This window comes from Moschus berezovskii, chromosome 1 (genome assembly GCF_049115385.1).
Source record: "Moschus berezovskii isolate FMDL1 chromosome 1, NW_MosBer_1.0, whole genome shotgun sequence".
NCBI classification, from domain to species: domain Eukaryota; kingdom Metazoa; phylum Chordata; class Mammalia; order Artiodactyla; family Moschidae; genus Moschus; species Moschus berezovskii.
Genome location: NC_142460.1, coordinates 109,671,155 through 109,694,324, shown reverse-complemented (window position 1 = coordinate 109,694,324; position 23,170 = coordinate 109,671,155). Strand labels below are relative to the sequence as shown.

The following is a 23,170-nucleotide window of genomic DNA, read 5'->3' as shown; positions in this document are numbered from 1 at the left end:
ATCGTACTTCAGAATTTAAAAAATAAAGAGGAAAAAGACTTTCCCCAGATAAAAAGTGTATATTACTGTGGTTTTTAGTAAATTCATAGAGTTTTGCAACCATCCAAAAAGAAATTCTGTAGATAATAGAAGTCACTTTCCATTTTTCCTGTTCTTCCCAGCCCCTATCAATCACTAGTCTACTTTCTTTCTGGCTCTGTGGATTTGTCTGTTCTGGATGTTTCATATAAATGGAATCATGTGATGTGAGATCTTTTGTTTCTGGTTTCTATCACATCATGCTTTCAAGGTTCATTTATGTTGTGGCATGTATTGGTACTTTATTTCTTTTTATGGTTGAATAATTGTTGTATGGACATACTGTGTTTTATTTATCCTTTCATCAATTGATAGATATTTGGGTTTCCACTTTTTGGCTATTATGAATAATGCCGTTATAAGCATTTTGTGTGCAAATTTTTTTAGAAATGTATTCTGAACATTTATTTTATTTTTGGCCACACTGGGTCTCTGTTGCTGTGTGTGGGCTTTCTCTAGTTGCAGAGAGCGAGGGCCACCCTTCACTGTGGTTCCCGGGCTTCTCACTGCGGTGGCTTCTTTTGTGGCTTCGTCGTGGCACACAGGCTCGAGTGCAGGAGCTTCAGTGGTTGCAGCACATGGGCTCAGTAGTTGTGGTGCAAGGGCTTAGTTGCCATGAAGCATGAGGGGTCACCCCCTACCAAGGATTGAACCTGTGTCCTCTGCATTGACAGGCAGATTCTCAGCCACCAGACGATCAGGAAGGTCCTCATGTACAAATTTTTATATGGACATGTTTTCATTTCTCGTGAGTGGGATTTCTGTCATATAGTAACTCCATGTTTAACTCTCTTGCTGCTGCTACTGCTACTGCTGCTAAGTCACTTCAGTCGTGTCCAACTCTGTGCGACCCCATAGACAGCAGCCTACCAGGCTCCCCTGTCCCCGGGATTCTCCAGGCAAGAACACTGGAGTGGGTTGCCATTTCCTTCTTCAATGTGTGAAAGTGAAAAGTGAAAGTGAAGTCTCTCAGTCACGTCGGACTCATAGCGATCCCATGGACTGCAGCCTACCAGGCTACTCCATCCATGGGATTTTCTAGGCAAGAGTACTGGAGTGGCTTGCCATTGCTCTCTTAGAAGCTACCAAATTGTTTTTTAACCGTGACTGTATAACATCCCCACTAGCAATGTTTGAGGGCTCCAGTTTTTCTACAGCCTCACCAACCCTTGTTAAATCTCATTGTGGCTTTGATTTGCATTTCCCTAATGGCTAATGATGAATGCCTTTTCATATGCATATTGACCAATTATGTATCTTTGGAGACATATCTATTCATATGCTTTGCCTGTTTTTAATGAGGTTAGTTGTCTTTGTTATTTTTGAGTTCGAAGAGCTCTGGATACAGTTACCTTATGGGATGTATGGTTTATGAATATGTTCTTCTGTTGTATGGGTTATCTTTTCACTTTCTTGATAGTGTACTTTTGTCTATTTTTTTTCTTTTGTCACTCTGTGCTTTCGGTGTTGTATCTAGAAAACCATTGCCTAACCCAAGATCACAAAGATTTTCTTATATGCTTTCAAGAGTTTTGTAGTTTTAGCTTTTACATTTAGGCCAGTGATCCATCTGGAGTTAATTTTTGCGTATGATGTGAGGTAGGGATCCAAATTTATTCTTTTGCATGTGAATATGTAGTTGTCCCAGCACCATTTGTTGTAAAGGCTGTCCTTTCCCCACTGAATGGTCTCAGTACCCTTGTTGAAAATCAGTTGACCGTTGATATGTAGGGTTTTATCTGAACTCTGAATTCTATTCTATTAGGCTATTGATCTATATGTTTGTTCTTATGACAGTTTTAGACTGTCTTGGTTATTGTAACTTTAGGTATTTTTTCTTGTTAGCTCTAAAGGGTTGTTTATTTCAAGACCCAAAAAAGGAAGGGGCCTGAGTGTGATTCTTTTCTCCAGATTTTGCTGAACCGCTGACCATGCCTGGTTATGGAGGAGCAGCTTCTGCTGGGGCCTCTGTTTTTGGTGCTACTGGATTGGATAACCAACCTCCGGAAGAAACTGTAGCTATCATTACCTCCATGGGATTCCATAGAAATCAGGCTATTCAGGCCCTGCGAGCAACGGTAAGCATGAGCCACCACGTGAACCCCTGCCTCTTCTGTTTTGTCAGTGGCAACTGAAACTTTACAGTGTCCTCTGATCGTTTTGAATCATGTCTGTCTCACACCCACTATACCCCAGAAAGGTTTATTTGCATGTAGTATATATAAAGGTAAAATAAATGATTGAGGGAAACATACAGAGATTTTAAGAATAAGGATATTTTTAAAAAGCAAGAGAGATAATACAATGGAGGTACGATAATCCAGCTGAAAGACACTCTGTGTCCTCTTAATGTTTATTAGCATGAGGTCAGAGACTTTACTTGGAGCTTTCTTGTGGCCTTAGTGGAAGGAGGGATGCTTGAGATCCTGTGTTTGATAAGGCAGTTCTTCAGGAGAAGTTGTGCTTTTCAAGTTGTGCTTATCAAGATCTTGGAGCGTTCTCTCTCAAAAGTCCTCATGGAGAAGTCTCTTTGGAATACTCTGCTTCTGTTTCTCTCTGGAGAGAGAAGGTTTATCAGGTATTCGTGAAGTCCTGATATTATCAGGAAAGACGGGACCAGGAAATTGGAGGGTAGACAGAAAGCTTCCTTTTGCAGTGCAGACATCTGTTTAATATTGAGGGAAAGTACTTTTTTTTTTTTTTCCCCACACCATAATCCATTTTTGAGGGCTTCCCTGGTGGCTCAGTGGTAAAGCCTGCCAATTCAGGAGACCTGGGTTCAATCTCTGGGTTGGGAACTTTCCCTGGAGGAGGAAATGGCAACCCACTCCAGTACTCTTGCCTGGGAAAATCCATGGACAGAGGAGCCTGGTGGGCTCAGTCCAAGGGATCAAGATCGCAAGCATTGGACATGACTTAGTGACTAAACCACCAGAACCAATTCATTTTAGAGTGGATATCTGCTCCTGAGTCCTTCTTGCCATTCTGACTGGATTCTGATGGGGCTCCTTGCTGAGGTCACAGAGGCTCTCGGCTGGCTCCGGATGGTTAGGCTGGAACAATCTGTTTCCCTTTAAAATGCTTGAAATGTTTCAACTGGAGTTTGTTATGCTCAGTGTACTTGTTTATGCCCCGATTATTTTACTTGCTTGACTGTTTAATTGGAGATTTTGCCTACATCTAAACAAATTGTTTAACTCATCAAGTAATGTCACAAAGGGGATTGACGGAAATGCTTTTATGGTCCATTGATTTGAATTACATGGAGTTCAGTTTAAAACAATGTAACTTAACTAACCAGTGTTGTCTTCATTAATCAAGGCATCAATCTTGTCTCTGCTGCAGTTCAACCACTTTGCTAACATTTAGGAGAAGAGGCTCTGACCTGGTACCCATGTTAGCTTCCCTCCACCCTGCATGGTTATCTGCACAAAATACAGTTGGTGGAGAAGGTAGCACTGCAGTTAGTGTGGCTTTGGAAAGAGCCGCAGTAAGACAGATGCCATTCTTTTTGGCCTTCAGCCTCTCATCATCATCAGCATCAGCTCACGGAAATGCTGAGTTAGGACTGATACGGCTTTGGAATGCAGACCTACTGCTCTCAACTGTTTTCCAGCGAATCCAATTACAGACCTCAGTTGAGAGACTTGCAGAATGTCCATGGAAAGTGCATTTCCTAGACAGGGTCAGAGCCTGTTACTCAGAGCCACTTAGGACTAATGAATTCAGGCCTCCTGCCCTATCTGTTTGACATCCTGGTTCAAATGGTCAGGATATAATGAGGCCCCGGGACAGCATACATGGTAAAAATGTTTTGTTTTATCAGAATAGTAACCTGGAAAGAGCACTGGATTGGATCTTCAGCCACCCTGAGTTTGAGGAGGACAGTGATTTTGTGATTGAGATGGAGAATAACGCCAATGCGAACATCGCTTCTGAGGCCAAACCTGAAGGACCTAGAGTCAAGGATGGATCTGGAAGTAAGTTCTTGCCTCAGGGGTTGCTCAAGGAGTTGTGGTACATTCTCTTCACACCCTTCCCTCCCACTCTTGCTTGTTGACATCTTTAAAGTGAAAGTGAAGTTGCTCAGTCCTGAACGACTCTTTGCGACCCCATGGACTGTAGCCTACCAGGCTCCTCTGTCCATGGGATTTTCCAGGCAAGAGTACTGGAGTGGGTTGCCATTTCCTTCTCCAGGGGATCTTCCCGACCCAGGGATTGAACCTGGGTATCCCGCATTGTAGGCAGATGCATTTTCTGTCTGAGCCACTAGGGAAGTCTGCCATAATTCAAACTTTAGCACAGATCCCAGCTTCTCATAAAAGGGGCACTTGGCCACTTCTCTTGGGCCAGGGTGACCTGGGGGAGTCTTGGCAGACTCAGGCATGCCACCTGGTGTGTGCGCCTCACTTTAGCTCTGACTTGCTCTGTGCTTTGAGGTGAAACTCCATTGTAGGCCATGACCACTTTTGTCCCAAAGAGAGCCATTATTTTCGTGGTAACATTTTCAAAGAGTTGAAAAGTGATCTTATACCCTTGACCCTATCGTTGCTTATACTGCCTCCTGATCACTTTCTGAAGGGCTGTCAGGTCAGGAAGAACTGCTGTAGGTGCATGTGGTGCCTTCCATCAGCAAACACTTACATATGTCACCCTGTGCTGAGCACGACTCTAAGCACTTTACCTAGACACTCATTTAATCCTCACCACACCCATTTTACAGGTAAGAAAACAGAGGCATGGAAAGATTAGGTAACCTTGCTCAAGATCACATAGTTCTTCAGAGATAGAGCCAAGATTCAAAGTCAGAATCCATGTTCCTGCCTACTGTGGTACCCTGTCTCTCGGGCTCTCCTTCCCTACAAAATCGGAGCCTGGCAGCCACCACCCCCTGCCGTCAGGTCCCAGCCAGCTCGTCTCTCATTGTTTTTCCCTCTTCACTCCCTAGACCTACAGATCACGGGCCTGGTATGGTAGCCACACCACTCAGCAGTCCTCGACTCTTTTCTTCCTACCCCTAGGCCTTCATTCAGGCTAACCCTTAGGTGCATTGCCCCTTCTTTCCCATCATGGCTTGCTAAAATCCTCATCGTTACTCAGAACTTGGCCACAGGTTCCATTTCTCTGGGCCACTTCCCCAGGTTCTTATCATAATCAGTCCCTCCTTACCTCACGTGCTGGTGGCAATTATACCAACATTAACAGTCCTTGACTCATGTCATGTTTAGTCTTCACAGTACCCCTGTGAGGTAGGCACCGGGATTATGTCCATGCTGCAGATGAGGAAACTGAGGCAGAGAGGGCAAAGTAACTTGCCAAGCTCGCTGTGCTGATGAGAAGTAGAACCAGAATTCCCCCCCAGACAGCCTGCCTGCAGAGCCTGTGCGCGTAGCTCCTGTAACAGGGTGTTTGCTTTTCTTGTTAGAGGTATCAGGTTCATCTTGAGATAAAATTAGTTGTGTAAATACCTGTGTCTCCCAGCTGACAGGGAGCTGGTGGAGGACAGAGGCCATTTTACTTTCATAGAGCTTGTGGTGTTCGGTGCATAGAAAGTACCAATGAAATAATAGTTGGATCTAATTAAATTTACCATAACAGCATCTATTCCTATAATGGTATGACATGTAGCTTAATGGTCTTACCAGACCTAACACGTATGCATTGATATAGCTCTAGAGATAGAGAGGGAAGGAAATTTCCTTCTTCTTTTATATAAAACATACTTCTTCACTGAAACTGTGTTAATCCAACTAGATAAGAAAAGGACGAGCTGTAGTTCTCCCAACTTCCAACCTGTCTAAAGGGGCTTGTGTTACTTTTTGGAAATCAGTGGCTGGCCTAAAATATTAAAAGCTGTTACAGACAAGTTACTCAATAATTCACGAGCAGGATTTATCATGTGTTCCGTGTCCACTGGTTCACTGCTTTCTTGATTTTCTGTAATGGACTTTTCTTTAGGATGGTGAGTTCTTGCAGAAGGAATAAACCACAAGATGGGGCCCTTGTAATGCTGCCAAGGTATTTGGCTGCAGAGGGAGGGAGAGTCTGATCACTAGGGTTTCCTGTCTTCTGATGGAGCTTGGACGGACCAACCATTCTCTCAGAGATGGTCGTTAATGACACGGAACAGCCACATCCTCTCCTTGGGCTTACTGAACTCAGAGTGACCTGCACGTATTCCTGGTTTTTGAGTCTCATCCTTGAATAGGATTTCATGAAGTTTTTAAACACCCTTGAATTTAAAGGCGCTCTGGGCCAAACTCTGTGGCTGTTACTCCTCATCGCTTCCAAATTTAGCAATTATGGTTGAGTGTGGGGAAGGAGGCGGTGATGCGCTATGAAAAAGCACACGTAGGGTATGCAGCATCTAAGGGCAGTAGGAGGAGAACAATTTAGTTATAAAAAATGCATCAAATGCATTCTGTGTGGGAGTTTGTAGAAGAACAGATGCTTTTCAAGTAGCCTTTCCAGCAGTGTCTGGCCCATGGGAGGTGATGAGCGAATGAATGACGGAGTGAAGAAGTGAATGCCACGTGGTGGTGGCCACAGGGGTTGTTTGTTCGCTGCCTCCACTGAGTGCCATCCGGGGGAACTAGCAGTCTACTGTTGCATTCTGTTGCCTAAACCACAGGAAAGGGGAAAAATGACATCTTTTCTTTGCTGCATTAGCGTCTGAATGCATGCTGGTCACTTTTCTTGTTTTCCTTTTCCAAAAATTAACATTTATGTTATTTTTTTCTTCCAGTGAAAAAGATGTATAATAACTTTAGCAACTTGAGAAAATGCAGATCTATGAAAAGAGGAAAATGATGATTACAACCCGACTAGCCAGTCATAACCCAGCCACTGTTAAATATTTTGTGTATATTCTTTAGATCTTTCTTGGCAAATATATAAAAATGAATATAAAAATGTATATTTATAGAAATATAGCATTCTATCCTATACATGATATCTTTAAAATATTGAAAGATAGTTAATTTACAATATATTAGTTTCAGGTATACAACATAGTGATTCAGTATTTTTATAGCTGATACTCCATTTACAGTTATTACAAAATAATGACTATATTTCCCTGTGCTGTACATTATAGCTACTATTCCTGCTATTTTATAGCTTACTCATTCCCTAACTGTGGGTGTACATTATGTAAATCCAGGTCATTGAACATGTATTAATATTCAGTTGTACCATAATATATATACCTAGTTCTAGGATAGCTAGCTATTATTTAAATAAAAGACAATTTCAGAAAGAGTTTTAAATAACAGGGTTATTTGCACATTCAGAAGGTGTTGGCAGTGATTTTTAAATAATACATTATTCTTAAAGGGTGAATTCCGTTCACAGAAGTGTGACAAATGCTTCTTTCAGTCTCTATCCAGGTAACAAACATTTGTGCAACATTTGAGTTTCTTTCATTACTTCCCTCCTCCTCTCCACTCCCTTCTTTTTTTCTGTTAAAAATAATGCTGTAATGAATGTTCTTGAGCTCTCCCTTCTGCTTTTCTTTTAAAGTTACTTTTAAAGAATTATTTATTTCTTTGGCTGCCTGGGTCTTAGTTGCAGCACACTGGCTCTTTAGTAGTAGCATGCTGCTGCTGCTGCTAAGTCACTTCAGTTGTGTCCAACTCTGTGTGACCCCATAAATGGAAGCCCACCAGGCTCCCCCGTCCCTGGGATTCTCCAAGCAAGAACACTGGAGTGGGTTGCCATTTCCTTCTCCAATGTGTGAAAGTGAAAAGTGAAAGTGAAGTTGCTCAGTTGTGTCCGACCCTTAGCGACCCCACGGACTGCAGCCTACCAGGCTGCTCCATCCGTGGGATTTTCTAGGCAAGAGTACTGGAGTGGCTTGCCATTGCCTTCTCCGAGTAGTAGCATGGGAACCCTTAATTGTGGCAGTTTCCTGACCAGGGATTGAACCCGGGCCCCCTGATTTGGAAGCTCAGAGTCTTAGCCATTAGACCACCAGGGAAGGCCCTCCTTTATTATTTCTTTAGGGTGAGTTTCTGGAAGTGAAGTTTTGGAGTTTAATGTGTGTTTTGAGACGTGAATACAGATGATTGCTTCACTCCCGTCAAACACAGCCATGAACTCCCTTTTTCCGTCCTTCCCAGCAGTTCTGTCGGCCAAGCACTCTTCATATCCTTATTGCCTAGTTGTTTTTCTTCTTGTGTTAATTGCTTCCTCACTTCCTTTGCCCATTTTTATTGAAGTGTTTAGATTTTTTTTTATTGATTTGTTTGACAGTTTCAAGTATTGTAAAATATACCTCATAGCTTTATAGTATGGAGTTTTTCTGGCAGAAACATGTTTTCCTTTGCTTCATCTCCCCTTTCTCCTGCCCCTGAAGCTATATGGTTTTCCATATAGTTGTATGTGTTTCTGGTTTAGTTACTTCTCAGAATTACATATTCTGTGTTGTCATTCAGTCGCTCAGTTGTGTCTGACTCTTTGCGACCCTATGGACTGCAGCATGCCAGGCTTCCCAGTCCTTCACCATCTCCCAAAACTTGCTCAAACTTATGTCCATTGAGTTGGTGGTGCCACCCAACCATCTTATCTTCTGTCACCCTTCTCCTCCTGCCATCAATCTTTCCCAGCATCAGGGTCTTTTCCAGTGAGTTGGCTCTTTACATCAGGTAGCCAAAGTATTGGAGCTTAAGCTTCAGCATTAGTCCTTCAAGTGAATATTCAGGGTTGATTTCCTTTAGGATTGACTGGTTTGATCTCCTTGCTGTCCAAGGGACTTTCAAGAGTCTTCTCCAGTACCGCAATTCAAAAGCATCAATTCTTTGGTGCTCAGCTTTCCTTATGGTCCAACTTTCACATCCATACATGACCACTGGAAAAACCATAGCCTTGACTAGATGGACCTTTGTTGGCAAGTGATGTCTCTGCTTTTTAATATGATGTCTAGGTTTGTCATAGCTTTTCTTCCAAGGAGCAAGTGTCTTTTAATATCATGGCTGTGGTCACCATCCACAGTGATTTTGGAGCCCCAAAAAATAGTCAGTCACTGTTTCTATTTTTTCACCATCTGTTTGCTGTAAAGTGATGGACCGGATGCCATGATCTTTGTTTTTGAATGTTGAGTTTTAAGCCAGCTTTTTCACTCTCCTCTTTCACTTTTATCAAGAGGCTCTTTAGTTCATCTTCGCTTTCTGCCATAAGGGTGGTGTCATCTGCATATCTGAGGTGATATGCAGAAATCAAAATTTCTCCCAGCAATCTTGATTCCAGCTTGAGATTTTTCCAGCCCAGCATTTTGCATAATGTACTCGGCATATAAGTTAAATAAGCAGGGTGACAATATACAACCTTGATGTACTCCTTTCCCAATTCTGAACCAGTTCGTTGTTCCATGTCTGGTTCTAACTGTTGCTTCTTGACCTGCATGCAGGTTTCTCAGGAGGCAGGTAAGGTGGTCTGGTATTACTATCTCTTTCAGGATTTTCCTCAGTTTATTGTGATCCACAGAGTCAAAGGCTTTAGTGTAGTCCATGAAGCAGAAATAGATGTTTTTCTGAAATTCACTTGCTTTTTTTATGGTCCAACGATGTTGGCAATTTGATCTCTGGTACCTCTGCCTTTTCTAAATCCAGCTTCTACATAGGGAAGTTCTCGGTTCATGCACTGTTGAGCTTAACTTGAAGGATTTTGAGCATTACCTTGCTAGCATGTGAAATGAGTGCAGTTGTGTGGTAGTCTGAACATTCTTTGGCATTGCCCTTCTTTGGGATTGCAATGAGAACTGACCTTTTCCAGTCCTGTGGCCACTGCTGAGTTTTCCAAATTTGCTGGCATATTGAGTGCAGCACTTTCACAGCATCATCTTTTAGTACTTGAAATTGCTCCACTGGAATTCCATCACCTCCACTAGCTTTGTAGTAATGCTCCCTAAGGCTCACTTGACTTCACACTCCAGGATGTCTGGCTCTACATGAGTAATCATACCATCATGGTTATTCAGGTCATTAGACCTTTTTTGTATAGTTCTTCTGTGTATTCTTGCCATCTCTTCTTAATAGCTTCTGCTTCTGTTAGGTCCATACTGTATCTACCCTTTATTGTGCCCATTTTTGCATGAAATGCTCCCTTGGTATCTCCAATTTTCTTGAAAAGATCTGTGATCTTTTACATTTTGTTTTCCTCTGTTTCTTTGCATTGTTCACTGAGGAAGACTTTTTATCTCTCCTTGCTGTACTTTGAAACTCTACATTCAGATGGGTATATCTTTCCTTTTTTCCTTTGCCTTTTGCTTTTCTTCTTTTCTCAGCTATTTGTAAGGCCTCCTCAGACAACCATTTTGCCTTTCTGCGTTTCTTTTTCTTGGGGATGGTTTTAATCACTGCCTCCTATACCAATGTTATGAACCTCCATCCATAGTTCTTTAGGCACTCTATCAGATCTAATCCCTTGAATCCATTTGTCATGTCCACTGTATAATTGTAAAGGATTTGATTTAGGTCATACCTGAATGGCCTATTGTTTTCCCTACTTTCTTCAATTTAAGTCTGAATTTTGCTATAAGGAGTTCATGATCTGAGCCACAGTCAGCTCCTGGTCTTGTTTTTGCTGACTGTATAGAGCTTTTCCATCTTCCTGCAAAGAATATAATCAGTCTGATTTTGATATTGACCATCTGATGATGTTCGTGTGTAGAGTTGTCTCTTGTGTTGTTGGCAGAGGGTGTTTGCTTATGACTCTTGCGTTCTCTTGGCAAAACTTGGTTAGACTTTGCCCTGCTTCATTTTGTACTCCAAGGCCAAACTTGCCTGTTCCTCCAGGTATCTCTTGACTTCCTACTTTTCATTCCAATTCCCTATGATGGAAAGGACAACTTTTTTTGGTGTTAGTTCTAGAAGGTCTTGTAGGTCATCATAGAACTGTTCCCTTTCAGCTTCTTTGGCATTAGTTGTTGGGTCATAGACTTGGATTACTGTGATACTGAATGGTTTGCCTTCGAAATGAGCAGAGACCATTTTGTCGTTTTTGAGGTTGCACCCAAGTACCGCATTTCAGACTCTTCTGTTGACTGTGAGGGCTATTGCATTTCTTCTAAGGGAGTCTTGCCCACAGCAGTAGATACAATGATCATCTGAATTAACTTTGCCCATTTCCATTCATTTTAGTTCACTGATTCCTAAAATGTTGATGTTCACTCTTGCCATCTTCTGTTTGACCACTTCCAGTTTACCTTGATTGATGGATCTAACATTCCAGGTTCCTATGCAATGTTGTTCTTTACAGCATCAGATTTTACTTTCACCATGAGATACATTCAAGCTGGGCATTGTTTCTGCTTTGATTCAGCCTCTTCTTTCCTTCTGGAGCTATTTCTCTGCTTTTCTCCAGCAGCATATTGGACATCTACCGACCTAGGGGGTTCATCTTTCAGTGCCCTATCTTTTTGCCTTTTCATACTGTTCATGGGACACTCAAGCCAAGAATGATGAAGTGGTTTGCCATTCCCTTCACCAGTGGACCACATTTTCTCAGAACTCTCCACCATGACCCGTCTGTCTTGGGTGGTTTCCTCCATCGCATGGCTCATTTCATTAAGATACACAAATTTGTGATCAGTTTGGTTAGTTTTCTGTGATTGTGGTTTTGTCTCTGTCTGTCCTCTGATGGATGAGGATAAGAGGCTTGTGCAAGCTTCCTGATAAAGGAGGGACTTGCTGGCTGTAGGGGAAACTGGGTCTTGCTTTGATGGGAAAGGCCATGCTCAGTAAATCTTTATTCCAATTTTCTGCTGATATATTTTCTAAACTGTTTCTCCTGAATTTTGAAAAGTTCCTGATCTTGCAATTGGCCTTTCTAAAGGTATTTGATTAGAACTACACTGAATTCATAGGTTCCACTCTGGAAAATGTGTATTCTGTAAAGGTGAGTTGTTTACATTCTCAAGACATTGCTTTTTAACTTTATTTTGGTTGGTGAATTGGCTTGAACATTTGAGTTGGGGGTAATGAGGAAAATTTAAAGGTTTAGGTAATTTCTTTTAGGAGCAAAATGGAAAGCCCAAACAGACAAACCAAATAAAACCAACAACCTCAGTTTTCAGGGTTCTTTTATAAGTAGTAGGATTGCTAAGCCAAACTTGTTTAAACAAAACAGTATGTGTTGTATCATAAAAGCTAACAGGTCCCAGGAAGACTTGACTTTGGGCACGCCCTTGACTGCAGAACTCAAACCCTTTTGTCTGGGTGTATCATCCGCCTCTGTTTCCTTAGGGTTGGTTCCAGTCTTATGCACTCCCTCATGGCCACAGGATGGCTGCCAGTGCCTCTTACTGTTGAATCTTTCCAGGTTAAAATTCAGCAGAAAGAGTCTTGTCCCAGAGTTCTCTGCAGAGGTTCTGAGAATATGAGGGTCTGTCTTCAGATGGTGCTAGTGGTAAAGAACCTGCCTGCCAATGAAGGGGACATAAGAGATGCGGGTTTGATCTCTGGGGTGGGAAGATCCCCTGGAGGAGGGCATGGCAACCCACTCTCTTTGCCTGGAGAATCCCATGGACAGAGGAACCTTGCGGGTCCGACTCCTTTGTGACCCCATGGACTATAGCCCATCAGGCTCCTCTGTCCATGGGATTTCCCAGGCAAGAATACTGGAGTAGGTTACCATTTCCTTCTCCAGAGGGTCTTCCCAATCCAGGGATCATACTCGTGTCTCCTGCATTTGCCGGAGAATTCTTTACTGCTGAGTCACAAGGGAAGACCTAAGAGTAGGTTACTCTTACTTTAAGGAGTAGCGTGGCTACTGGGATGTCGCTACAGCCTGTTAACCCCGAAAATAATGACGTGGAAGGTGTTTGAACTGGAAAAACAGTGACTGGGATTAAAGAAGCACTTGCATCAAATTCTTCCTTTAGGGGATATGTTAATTGAAAATGTCTATTGTCATCTTTTTGAATGAGGAAGCAATGTCATTGCATGATGTTATCTAATTTGATTAAAAGGGTTCGTGCTTTTAACACTTGGTGAAATAGTAGCTGTGCTTTACTGAATGTCTACTAAATGGCAAGCATTTCCTTTACTGCTTTTTCCTGGCTCCTCACAGTGAGAAAGTGGTAGCTAATAAGATACCTACCTGCTTGTGGTAGGACCACCTTGTAATTCAGGTCTGGCTGATTTTGAAGGCTGCATTTTGTCCTTTACCCCCTCTTGAGTCATCCTATTTCAAATTTTCTAAACCGGAACACAGTCAGGAGCCTATTTTTCAGAAGACTATTTATGATCATCTCTTACCTGTCTTAAGAGCTGTGCTTAACTTTCTGTTGAGTTTTTGAAATTCTTAAGAAGTGGGAAATCAAGTCATCAGTCTGACCTACCTGGGCTCCTGCCATTTGAAATCATTTCTGTTTCTGTGCAGCACTTAATAAGTGCTTAGTTTTTTTTTTTTTTTTTTTTTAAGAACTCACTGATTGCCAATGTAATTAAAATGTGATTAGGCTGTGATTACTCAGAACCTGCTCCAGCTCCTTCAGCCATATTGCTCTAATGGTGCAGACATCTTCTGCTGCAGCTGAGAATTTTCCAGCAAGGAGAGCAGAGAGGCATTTCATTTACATAATGGTGGGGTTCCCAACATTCAGAACTCCCCAAGGAATGCAGTCAGAATAGGAGCTGTAGAGCAGAGGCACAGTGGCTGGGGAAGCTAAGCCCCAGTGGGCTCGTCAAAAGCCGCACACACTTAATACATCTGGATTCTCTTTTTCATTCTGTCAGCATCTGTGCTTTTCAGTGGTACTATGGAAGTCAAGAGGAAGCCACTCTGGAGTAAACTAATTTACACTGAAGTATAGATGGCCAGGAACTATTGAGCTTGGAGGAAAGACTTTGCTAATTGTTGTTTTAGGCAGTATGACAATGAGAAGTCTAGGTGGATTGGTAATTTTGAGCTGGCTGGAGCTGGGCAGGCAATTTGTAGACCTTTTAAGATTCTGTCCATGTTATCAGTTACCTTAAGCTGTTATTGATTTACTCAAATCTTCCTTTCTTTTTGGGAATTGAATAGTTTTCTAAAAGCTCCAAATCCACTCCTTGCCCCCACCACACACCGTGGGTCTTTTCTCAGAGCAGGCATGAAGGAAACCAAGCAGGTGAAGGTAGGGAGATTGCAGACGTAGCATGTTTGTGAGTCAGATGCTGGTAAATTGGGAAGGACATTTTCCCTTCTGTTGTTCAGTTCAGTTCAGTCGCTCAGTCGTGTCCAACTCTCCGCGACCCCATGAATCACAGCACGCCAGGCCTCCCTGTCCATCACCGACTCCCGGAGTACACTCAAACTCATGTCCACAGAGTCAGTGATGCCATCCAGCCATCTCATTCTCCGTCGTCCCCTTCTCCTCCCGCCCCCAACCTTTCCCAGCATCAGACTCTTTTCCAGTGAGTCAACTCGTCGCATGAGGTGGCCAAAGTATTGCAGTTTCAGCTTTAGCATCAGTCCCTCCAATGAACATCCAGGATTGATCTCCTTCAGAATGGACTGGTTGGATCTCCTTGCAGTCCAAGGGACTCTCAAGAGTCTTCTCCAACACCACAGTTCAAAAGCATCGATTCTTCGGCGATCAGCCTTCTTCACAGTCCAACTCTCACATCCATACATGACCACGGGAAAAACCATTGCCTTGACTAGATGGACCTTGGTTGGCAAAGTAATGTCTCTGCTTTTTAATATACTATCAAGGTTGGTCATAACTTTCCTTCCAAGGAGCAAGCGTCTTTTAATTTCATGGCTGCAATCAGCATCTGCAGTGATTTTGGAGCCCAAAAAAATAAAGTCTGACACTGTTTCCACTGTTTTTCCATCTATTTCCCATGAAGTGATGGAACCAGATGCCATGATCTTTGTTTTCTGAATGTTGAGCTTCAAGCCAACCTTTTCACTCTCTTTCACTTTCATCAAGAGGCTTTTGAGTTCCTCTTCACTTTCAGGGATGGGTAATTAAACACATTCAAGTTAGGAAGATTCAGTTGGAAAATTCAGTCTTGGTTTCTCATCCGAAGGCTGCAGAGCACCCGGGGTCTTGGTGTTTGTTCCAAGGAGGTTTTGGTGTTTCTCTCTTCTGGGGAGTTGTCTGTGTGCTGTCAGTTGTGTCCGACTCTTTGTGACCCCATGGACTGTAGCCCCCCAGGCTTCTCTGTCCTTGGGATTTCCCAGGCAAGAATACTGGAGTGGGTTGCTCTTTCCTTCTCCAGGGAATCTTCCCAACCCAGGGATTGAACTCACATCTCTGGCATTTACAGATAAGTTCTTTATTGTCTGAGCCACCAAGGAAACCCTGTATTCTGAGCACTCTGTAAACGGACTAAATAATGTTCCTGCCCTCACAATCTCATGCTTTTTAAGTAGATATACATGCTTAAATAATTTATAAAATGTAAATTAATTGCACCCCTGAATCTAGCATTGCTTTTGGTCATTATGTGTTGTTAAACTATAGTTTTCAAAAAAGTAAAATGACTGTCAGGTACATGAAAACTGAACCTATAGATAGATTTTCTTTGATTTATTAGGGAACCAGTTAGTTGTTATTACTGATTCAAAAGCATCTGAAAAGCTAGATTATTTAAAGATAATTTGATGGCTGAGTTAGATGTATAATTAGTGTCTATGAAGATCATAACTCCTGGAAGTTACACGTGTTGGCAGAAGAAAAACCTCAGAACCTAAAAGTTGCAAGTTTTATTCAGGGAACCTACTGAGGACAGTATCATCTGAGGAATTCTCTGAAGAGGTAAAGAAGGAGCCAAGGTATATGTTAATAGGAGTATTTGCTGGAAGAAAAACATGTAGTTGAACATTAAAAGCTTACTGCTAATCACAAAGAAAACATATCTCAAATTAATGATCATAGTACTTTTCCATGTCGGGGAAGATGCAAGATTCTTAGCTCATTGAAATCATTCCTTAGATATGAGTCTTAACTGTCTATCTAAGGTCAGTATCCAGAGTACAGAAAGGTTCCTGTTTTTTCTCCATCCTGAATTCCCTGAGGCTGCACTGTGGTCAGTGGCAGCAGCTGAAGGCTTTATCTTTGTAGAGCCGGAATGGCAGGCAGCATTCTCCATCTACAGCGCCCCCTCCTGTCATAGATTTGATCTAGGGTTGGGAGGCATTTTGGGGTCGCGGAGAGTTGGACATGACTGAGCGACTGAACTGAACTGAACTGGGAGGCATTTCATGACAAATTTGTCCCACTCTACTAGGAATTCTCATGCTTAGGTCAGATGGGGAATTTGTTGATAGGACATTCAACAGGTTTTTTTTTTTAATTAGGCCCTGTTGATAACCTAAAATTCTCTGGATTGTCTGTCGTACTAGTTTACGATCTAGGAAATTCTTTCCCTTGTTGCTTCTTCCTATGTCTTGTTCAGTCACTCAGTTGTGTCCGACTCTTTGCGACCCCATGCTCTACAGCTCACCAGGCTTCCCTGTCCTTCACTATCTCCCAGCGTTTGTTCAAACTCATGCCCTTTGAGTTGGTGATGCCATCCAACCATCTTATTCTGTGTTGCCTCCTTCTCCTCCTGCCCTCAGTCTTTCCCACCATCAGGGTCTTTTCATCAGGTGACCAAAGTATTGGAGCTTCAACATCAGCCTTTGCAATGAATACTCAGGATTGATTTCCTTTAAGATGGACTGGTTTGATCTCCTTGTTTTTCAAGGGATTCTCCAGAGTCTTGTCCGGCACCACAATTTGAAAGCATCAATTCTTTGGTGCTTAGCCTTCTTTATGGTCCAACTCTCACATCTGTACATGACTACTGGAAAACCATAGCTTTGACTATACAGACCTTTGTTGGTAAAGTGATGTCTCTGCTTTTTAATACGCTGTCTAGGTTTTTCATGGCTTTTCTTCCAAGGAGCAAGCGTCTTTTAATGTCGTGGCTGTAGGGCTTCCCTGGTGGCTCAGCAGTAAATAATCTGCCTGTGATGCAGGAATTCCAGGAGATACAGAGTCAGTCCCTAGGTTGGGGAGATCCCCTGGAGGAGGACCTGGCAACCCACTCCAGTATTCTTGCCTGGAGAATCCCATGGACAGAGGAGCCAGGCTGGCTACAGTCTATAAGGTTGCAGAGAGTCAGATGAACTGAAGAGACTTAACACACATGTAGTCAGTGTCCACAGTGATTTTGGAGCCCGAGAAAATACAGTCTGTCACTGTTTCCATTTTTTTCTCCATCTTTTTGCCATGAAGTGATGGACCAGATGCCATGATGTTAGTTTTTGGATGCTGAGTTTTAAGACAACCTTTTCAGTCACCTCTTTCACTTTCATCAAGAGGCTTTTTAGTTCACCTTCACTTTCTGCCATAAGGGTGGTGTCATCTGCATATCTGAGGTTATTGATATTTCTCACGGCAATCTTGATTCCAGCTTCATCCAGCCTGGCATTTCGCATGATGTACACTGCATATCAGTTAAATAAGCAGGGTAACAATGTATAGCTTTGACATACTCCTTTCCCAGTTTGGAACCATTCTGTTGTTCCATGTCCAGTTCTAACTGTTGCTTCTTGACCTGCATACAGGTTTCTCAGGAGGCAGATAAGGTGGTCTGGTATCCCGACTCTTTAAGAATTCCACACAGTCAAAGGCTTTAGTGTAGTCAATGAAGCAGAAGTGTATGTTTTCCTGGAATTCCCTAGTTTTTTCTATGATCCAACAGATGTTGGCGTTTTGATCTCTGGTTCCTCTGCCTTTTCTAAGTCCAGTTTCTACATCTGGACGTTCTCGGTTCACATACTGTTGAAACCTAACTTGAAAGATTTTGTGGATTACCTTGCTAACATGTCAAATGAGCACAATTGTGTAGTAGTTTGAACGTTTTTTGGCATTACCCTTCTTTGGGATTGGAATGAAATCTTGCCTTTTCCAGTCCTGTGGCCACTGCTGCGTTTTCCAAATTGACTGACATATTGAGTGTAGCATTTTAACAGCATCATCTTTTAGGATTTGAAATAGCTCATCTGGAATTCCATCACCTCCCCTAGCTTTGTTTATAGTAATGCTTCCTAAGGCCTACTTGTCTTCACACTCCAGGATGTCTGGCTCTAGGTGAGTGACCACACCACTGGTTATCTGGGTCATTAAGACCTTTTTTTATACAGTTCTTCTATGTATTCTTTCCAGCTCTTCTTAATGTCTTCTGCTTCTGTTCGGTTCATACCATTTCTGTCCTTTATTGTGCCCTTCTTTGCATGAAACGTTCCCTTGCTATGTCTAATTTTCTTGAAGAGATCTGTAGTCTTTCCCACTCTATTGTTTTCCCTTATTTCTTTGCACTGATCACTGAGGAAGGCTTTCTGCATTTCTTCTTCTTGGGGGTGATTTTGGTCATTGCCTCCTGTACAATGTTATAAACCTCTGTCTATAGTTCTTCAGGCACTTTGTCTATCAGATCTAATCCCATGAATCTATTTGTCCCATGTCTAGAGCCGTACTATTAAAATTATTCTATATAGAGTTATATGTGTAATCAGTTACCTCAAGTTGTTTAGCCACCATTAATTTTGTCAGAGGCCTGTTTTACACATCAGATAATGCAAGAGACAACAGTCTTATGAAATAGAATATCAGTAATATTTTTGTTGTTCTATCACTAAGTTGTGTTTGACTCTTTGTGACCTCATGGACTGTAGCACGCCACTGTCTCCTGGGGTTTGCTCAGATTCATGTCTATTGAGTTGGTGATTCTGTCTAACCATCTCATCCTCTCCCACCCTCTTTTCCTTTTGCCTTCAATCTTTCCCAGCATCACGGTCTTTTCCAATGAGTTGGTTCTTCTCATCAGGTGGCCAAAATATTGGAGCTTCAGCATCAATCCTTCCAGTGAATATTCAGAGTTGATATCCTTTAGGATTGACTGGTTTGATCTCCTTGCTCTCCCAGGGACTCTCAAGAATCTTCTCCAGCACCATAGTTTGAAAGCTTTAATTCTTCAGTGCTCAGCCTTCTTTATGGTCCAGCTCTCACATCTGTACATGACTCTTGGAAGAATCATCAGTAATATATCAGTAATATAGCTGGTGACATTAGTGAGGTCATAGTACAGTAGACAGAGATACAAAACAGTTTGAAACAACAAGGAGAGAACAAATGAAAATGAAAATGATGATTAGTTTAACAAAGGTCTGTCTAGTCAAGGCTATGGTTTTTCCCGTGGTCATGTATGGATGTGAGAATTGGACTGTGAAGAAAGCTGATCGCCGAAGAATTGATGCTTTTGAACTGTGGTGCTGGAGAAGACTCTTGAGAGTCCCTTGGACTGCAAGGAGATCCAACCAGTCCATTCTAAAGGAGATCAATCCTGGGTGTTCATTGGAAGGACTGATGCTAAAGCTGAAACTGCAATACTTTGGCCACCTCATGCGACGAGTTGACTCACTGGAAAAGATTCTGATGCTGGGAAGGATTGGGGGCGGGAGGAGAAGGGGACGACAGAGAATGAGATGGCTGGATGGCATCACCGACTCGATGGACATGAGTTTGGGTGAACTCTGGGAGTTGGTGATGGACAGGGAGGCCTGGCGTGCTGTGATTCATGGGGTCACAAAGAGTCGGAGACGACTGAGCGACTGAACTGAACTGATAGCTAGTGGCAGTCTGGATTACAATAAGCCATCAAGTCCAGGGTGGAGCCAGCTGGAAAAGCCAGATTCCAGAGGGATCAGGTAGAGAGGAAAAGATGCATGTTTCATCTTATTTTAGAAGGTATGCTTAATCAGCGTGTTGTAGGTCTCAGTTATAGGTCTCTATTAGCATAAGAGGAAAGTTTTTCTGGAAAACAAAAATTAAAAGCCACGAATACTTCGGACAAAAAGTCATAAAAGTATAAATTGTATTTATCAGTTCACTTGGTCCCATGTAATTAATTCCTGTTGATCTAGATGAAACCATCAGATTCTCCATTAATTTTGTAATTTCTTACCAAGTTCAGTGGTATTATCTGAAAGTCATCGGCAACTTATATTGGTCAAAAAGTCCTTTTTATGGATCTTCTCGAAGTACTTAATTTTGTAAAAGTATCAGAGTAAAACAATGACAAAAGACTCAAAATGGCATGGCTAAAGATATCACTACAATCCAGTTGATAAGAAACTTGGTTATTTCTGGGACATGTGACATTTTAAGATAATAACTAGAATTAGAGTGGTAGTATTGTACCAGCACACACCAGATTTTTAGGAATTCCATATAATTTTGGAATATCTATATTAATGAACTTACATAATATAATCTAAGGTTTATCACCACTTATTTGACAATGTCTTCCTATGTAATTTAACATACTATTGAACCTAATTACTTTGGGTTGTTTCCGGGGCCCTTGGAATCATCTTAAAGTTAGCAAGAGGTCAAAAGAACTTTGTCAAAGATATCAAAATGTTTTAAAACACTTGGTCAGATAGGATCATAGGTTAGTGTGAAACAATACTTATTCATTGAACCAAAGTGACAATAAAAGATTTGAAAGGCAAATACAGAAAGTTACAACAGATTACTTAAAAGGTAAGGAAACTTTACAATCTGCTATCAAAAGCAGATCAGTGTCCCAAGAATACTTTGGAGGGGGCGTCTGCAGTGGCTGATGGCTTAATCCTTACAGAACTGGAATCGCATTGGCGCAGGCAGACCTCATTTTAATGTGATTCTCTTTTACGTGTTCGAAAGACATTGTGGTTTTTACGAAGTGAAGGCTTGTGGCTGTGGCGCATCAAGCAAGTCTGTTGAAGACATTTTTTTCCAACAGCATTTGCTCACTTAGTATTTCTGTGTCACATTTTGGTAATTCTCACAACATTTCAGAGCCCCTGTGTCAGTAACATTCCCTGGAGAAGGGAAGGGCTGCGCACTCCAATGTTCTGGCCAGGAGAATTCCATAGACGGAGGAGTCTGGCAGGCTATAGTCCATGGAGTCGCAAAGAATCAGACACAATTGAATGACTTTCACTTTCACCAGCAAAAAGATTACAACTTGCTGAAGGCTCAGATGATGGTTAGCATTTTTTAATCCATAAAGTATTTTTAAATTAAGATATGCACATTTCTTTTTTAGACATATGCTATTGCATACTGAAAAGACTACAGTATAATGTAAAACATAGTTTTTATTTATATGCACTGGGAAACCAAAAAAATTCATGTAATTTGCTTTATTTCGATAATTGCTTTATTGTGGTGGCCTGGAACCAAACTCACAATCTCTCTGAGGCATGCTTGTATATATTCCACCAGAGAGAACTTTTTGGTATCTTTTCCAGACAAAAATCTACAAGTTAACAAGTAACTTCACTAAGTGTGGAATCTTTAATCAGTAGTAAGTGGTGAGAAGAAGTAAGTTCATTACCCTAGACTAGGGGTCTGCGTGTTTTTTCTCTGAAGGTCCAGGTAGTAAATGTTTTAGGCCTCATGGGCCATACATTTGTCATCTCATATTTTTGTCCCCCTTCTTTTCTTCTTTCTCCCTGGCAGCACAGAAACAGGCTGTGGGCTGAATTCGGCCTCTGTGGCATCACAGTATGCTCGTCCCTACCCTAGACAATCCTTGGGTGGCCATTTCTCCATATGGTGCTGTTGGGGGAGTGTGTGATTTCCTCAGTTCTATCTCGTTGCAACAAAAAGTTGAAGCAATGGACAGACCAGTGTTACAGCTCTGTATTACAGCTCAGTTTTATTTAGAAAGTAAAGGAAAATACATCCTCAAGGTGTGAGGGCTGGCCAACCCAAAAGACGTGAAGAGAAGAGAAGCCCCCCCCCCCCCCCCAATTTTGACTCCTCTTTTTATATGTTTTTTCTCCTCCCCCTGGGCCTGCCCATGTAAATTGGGCTAGCCAGGAGGGCTGTTTGTTTTATCTGAGGCTGTTACTCCGATCCTCTTCAGACCTTCCTTTGTTCTATTTTCGTCAGCTTTTCCCTTCTTTGTCTTTTAGCCACTGCCATTCTGGACTCCTTTTTTCTATTCTAACTTCCTGACAATACAAAAGAGCGTTCTGCCTACCTCTTTTGCTTTCCAAGTTTGCATTTAATTTTCCTGACAGTGCTTTCTTTTTCAAAGAGTAAAATCAAGTACAATCCCTTATTACTTTGGGTGGGGGTGGTACAATTTAGATATTAAAAATGTTCTTATTAGAAAGGCTGAGGACATGTTCCTAAATTCAGAAAAGGACAGGTTTGTTGGAAGAGGGAAGTGGGGATGAAGGATGCTAGTTTAATTCTGACTTGTTAGAGGGACTCCACTGGCCAGATGTTGAACATGGTAGTTTAGTAGTTTGTCCAGTTCTTCTAGATAGTGTAAAAGTGTCCCTGTTGAAAGTCAACAACAGCAAAACATGTTTTATGTATTTATTTGACTGCGCTGGGTCTTAGTTGAGGCATGCAGAATCCAGTTCCCTGACCAGGAATTGGACTGGGCCTGCTGCATTGGGAGCATGGTGTCTTAGCCACTGGACCACCAGGGAAGTCTTGAAAGTCAGCATTTTTAAAATGATTTACCTTGCTTTAAAATGCCTTTTCTAGCTTCATAAAAAGGGGTCTCTATATTTTCTGAGAGTGTGATAATGCTGTTTTTTGGAGGGAGATCTCTGGCAGCTGGCAGAAGAACCAGCAGTGGCTTCAGTGTATGGTTTATTCACCTTGATGTTCTGTTTGGAAACAGATATAAATTGAGATTTATTAACTGTTGAATTTTTTCAAATTTATTGAGACTCTCTTTTGCTATTGGTTCCTAACAGGAGGCCTTGAATAATGCATGGAGTGGTTGCTTCTATTGATAAACACAGTTAATTTTAATTATAGGACCAAGATTTATGCTAATCTTTTTTCTTTGTTTTTATGATTTTGAGTATACATGTGAATTAATTGCTTTTAACTAAAGAGGGGAAAATGTCTTTTGGGGGCTTAAAGACATGTTTGGCTGTATTGGAGTGTATGGATTTGTTCTTTTCTCTATGCCTGTCTGTTTTGTTAACGTGCTGGGTTGTTGGTATCTGAGCAACATTTCACTGAAATGACCCTGGTTTATTGGGAAATGCTCATTAAATATTTGGTTCAATTATTTTAAGGTGTTGTTTTGGGGCT

General features: G+C 41.8%; 1 protein-coding gene across 3 annotated transcripts in view; it reads left to right on the top strand.

The window, feature by feature from the left end:
• Positions 1-23,170, top strand: part of USP13 (ubiquitin specific peptidase 13) — a 137,879-nt gene that overhangs the window by 103,336 nt on the left and 11,373 nt on the right. For all 3 annotated transcript variants that reach the window (XM_088838877.1, XM_088838881.1, XM_088838878.1), the window contains exons 18-19: positions 1,990-2,156; positions 3,905-4,058. In XM_088838877.1, coding sequence (XP_088695003.1) covers positions 1,990-2,156; positions 3,905-4,058 — 321 coding nt within the window. The remainder of the gene's footprint in view (positions 1-1,989; positions 2,157-3,904; positions 4,059-23,170) is intronic.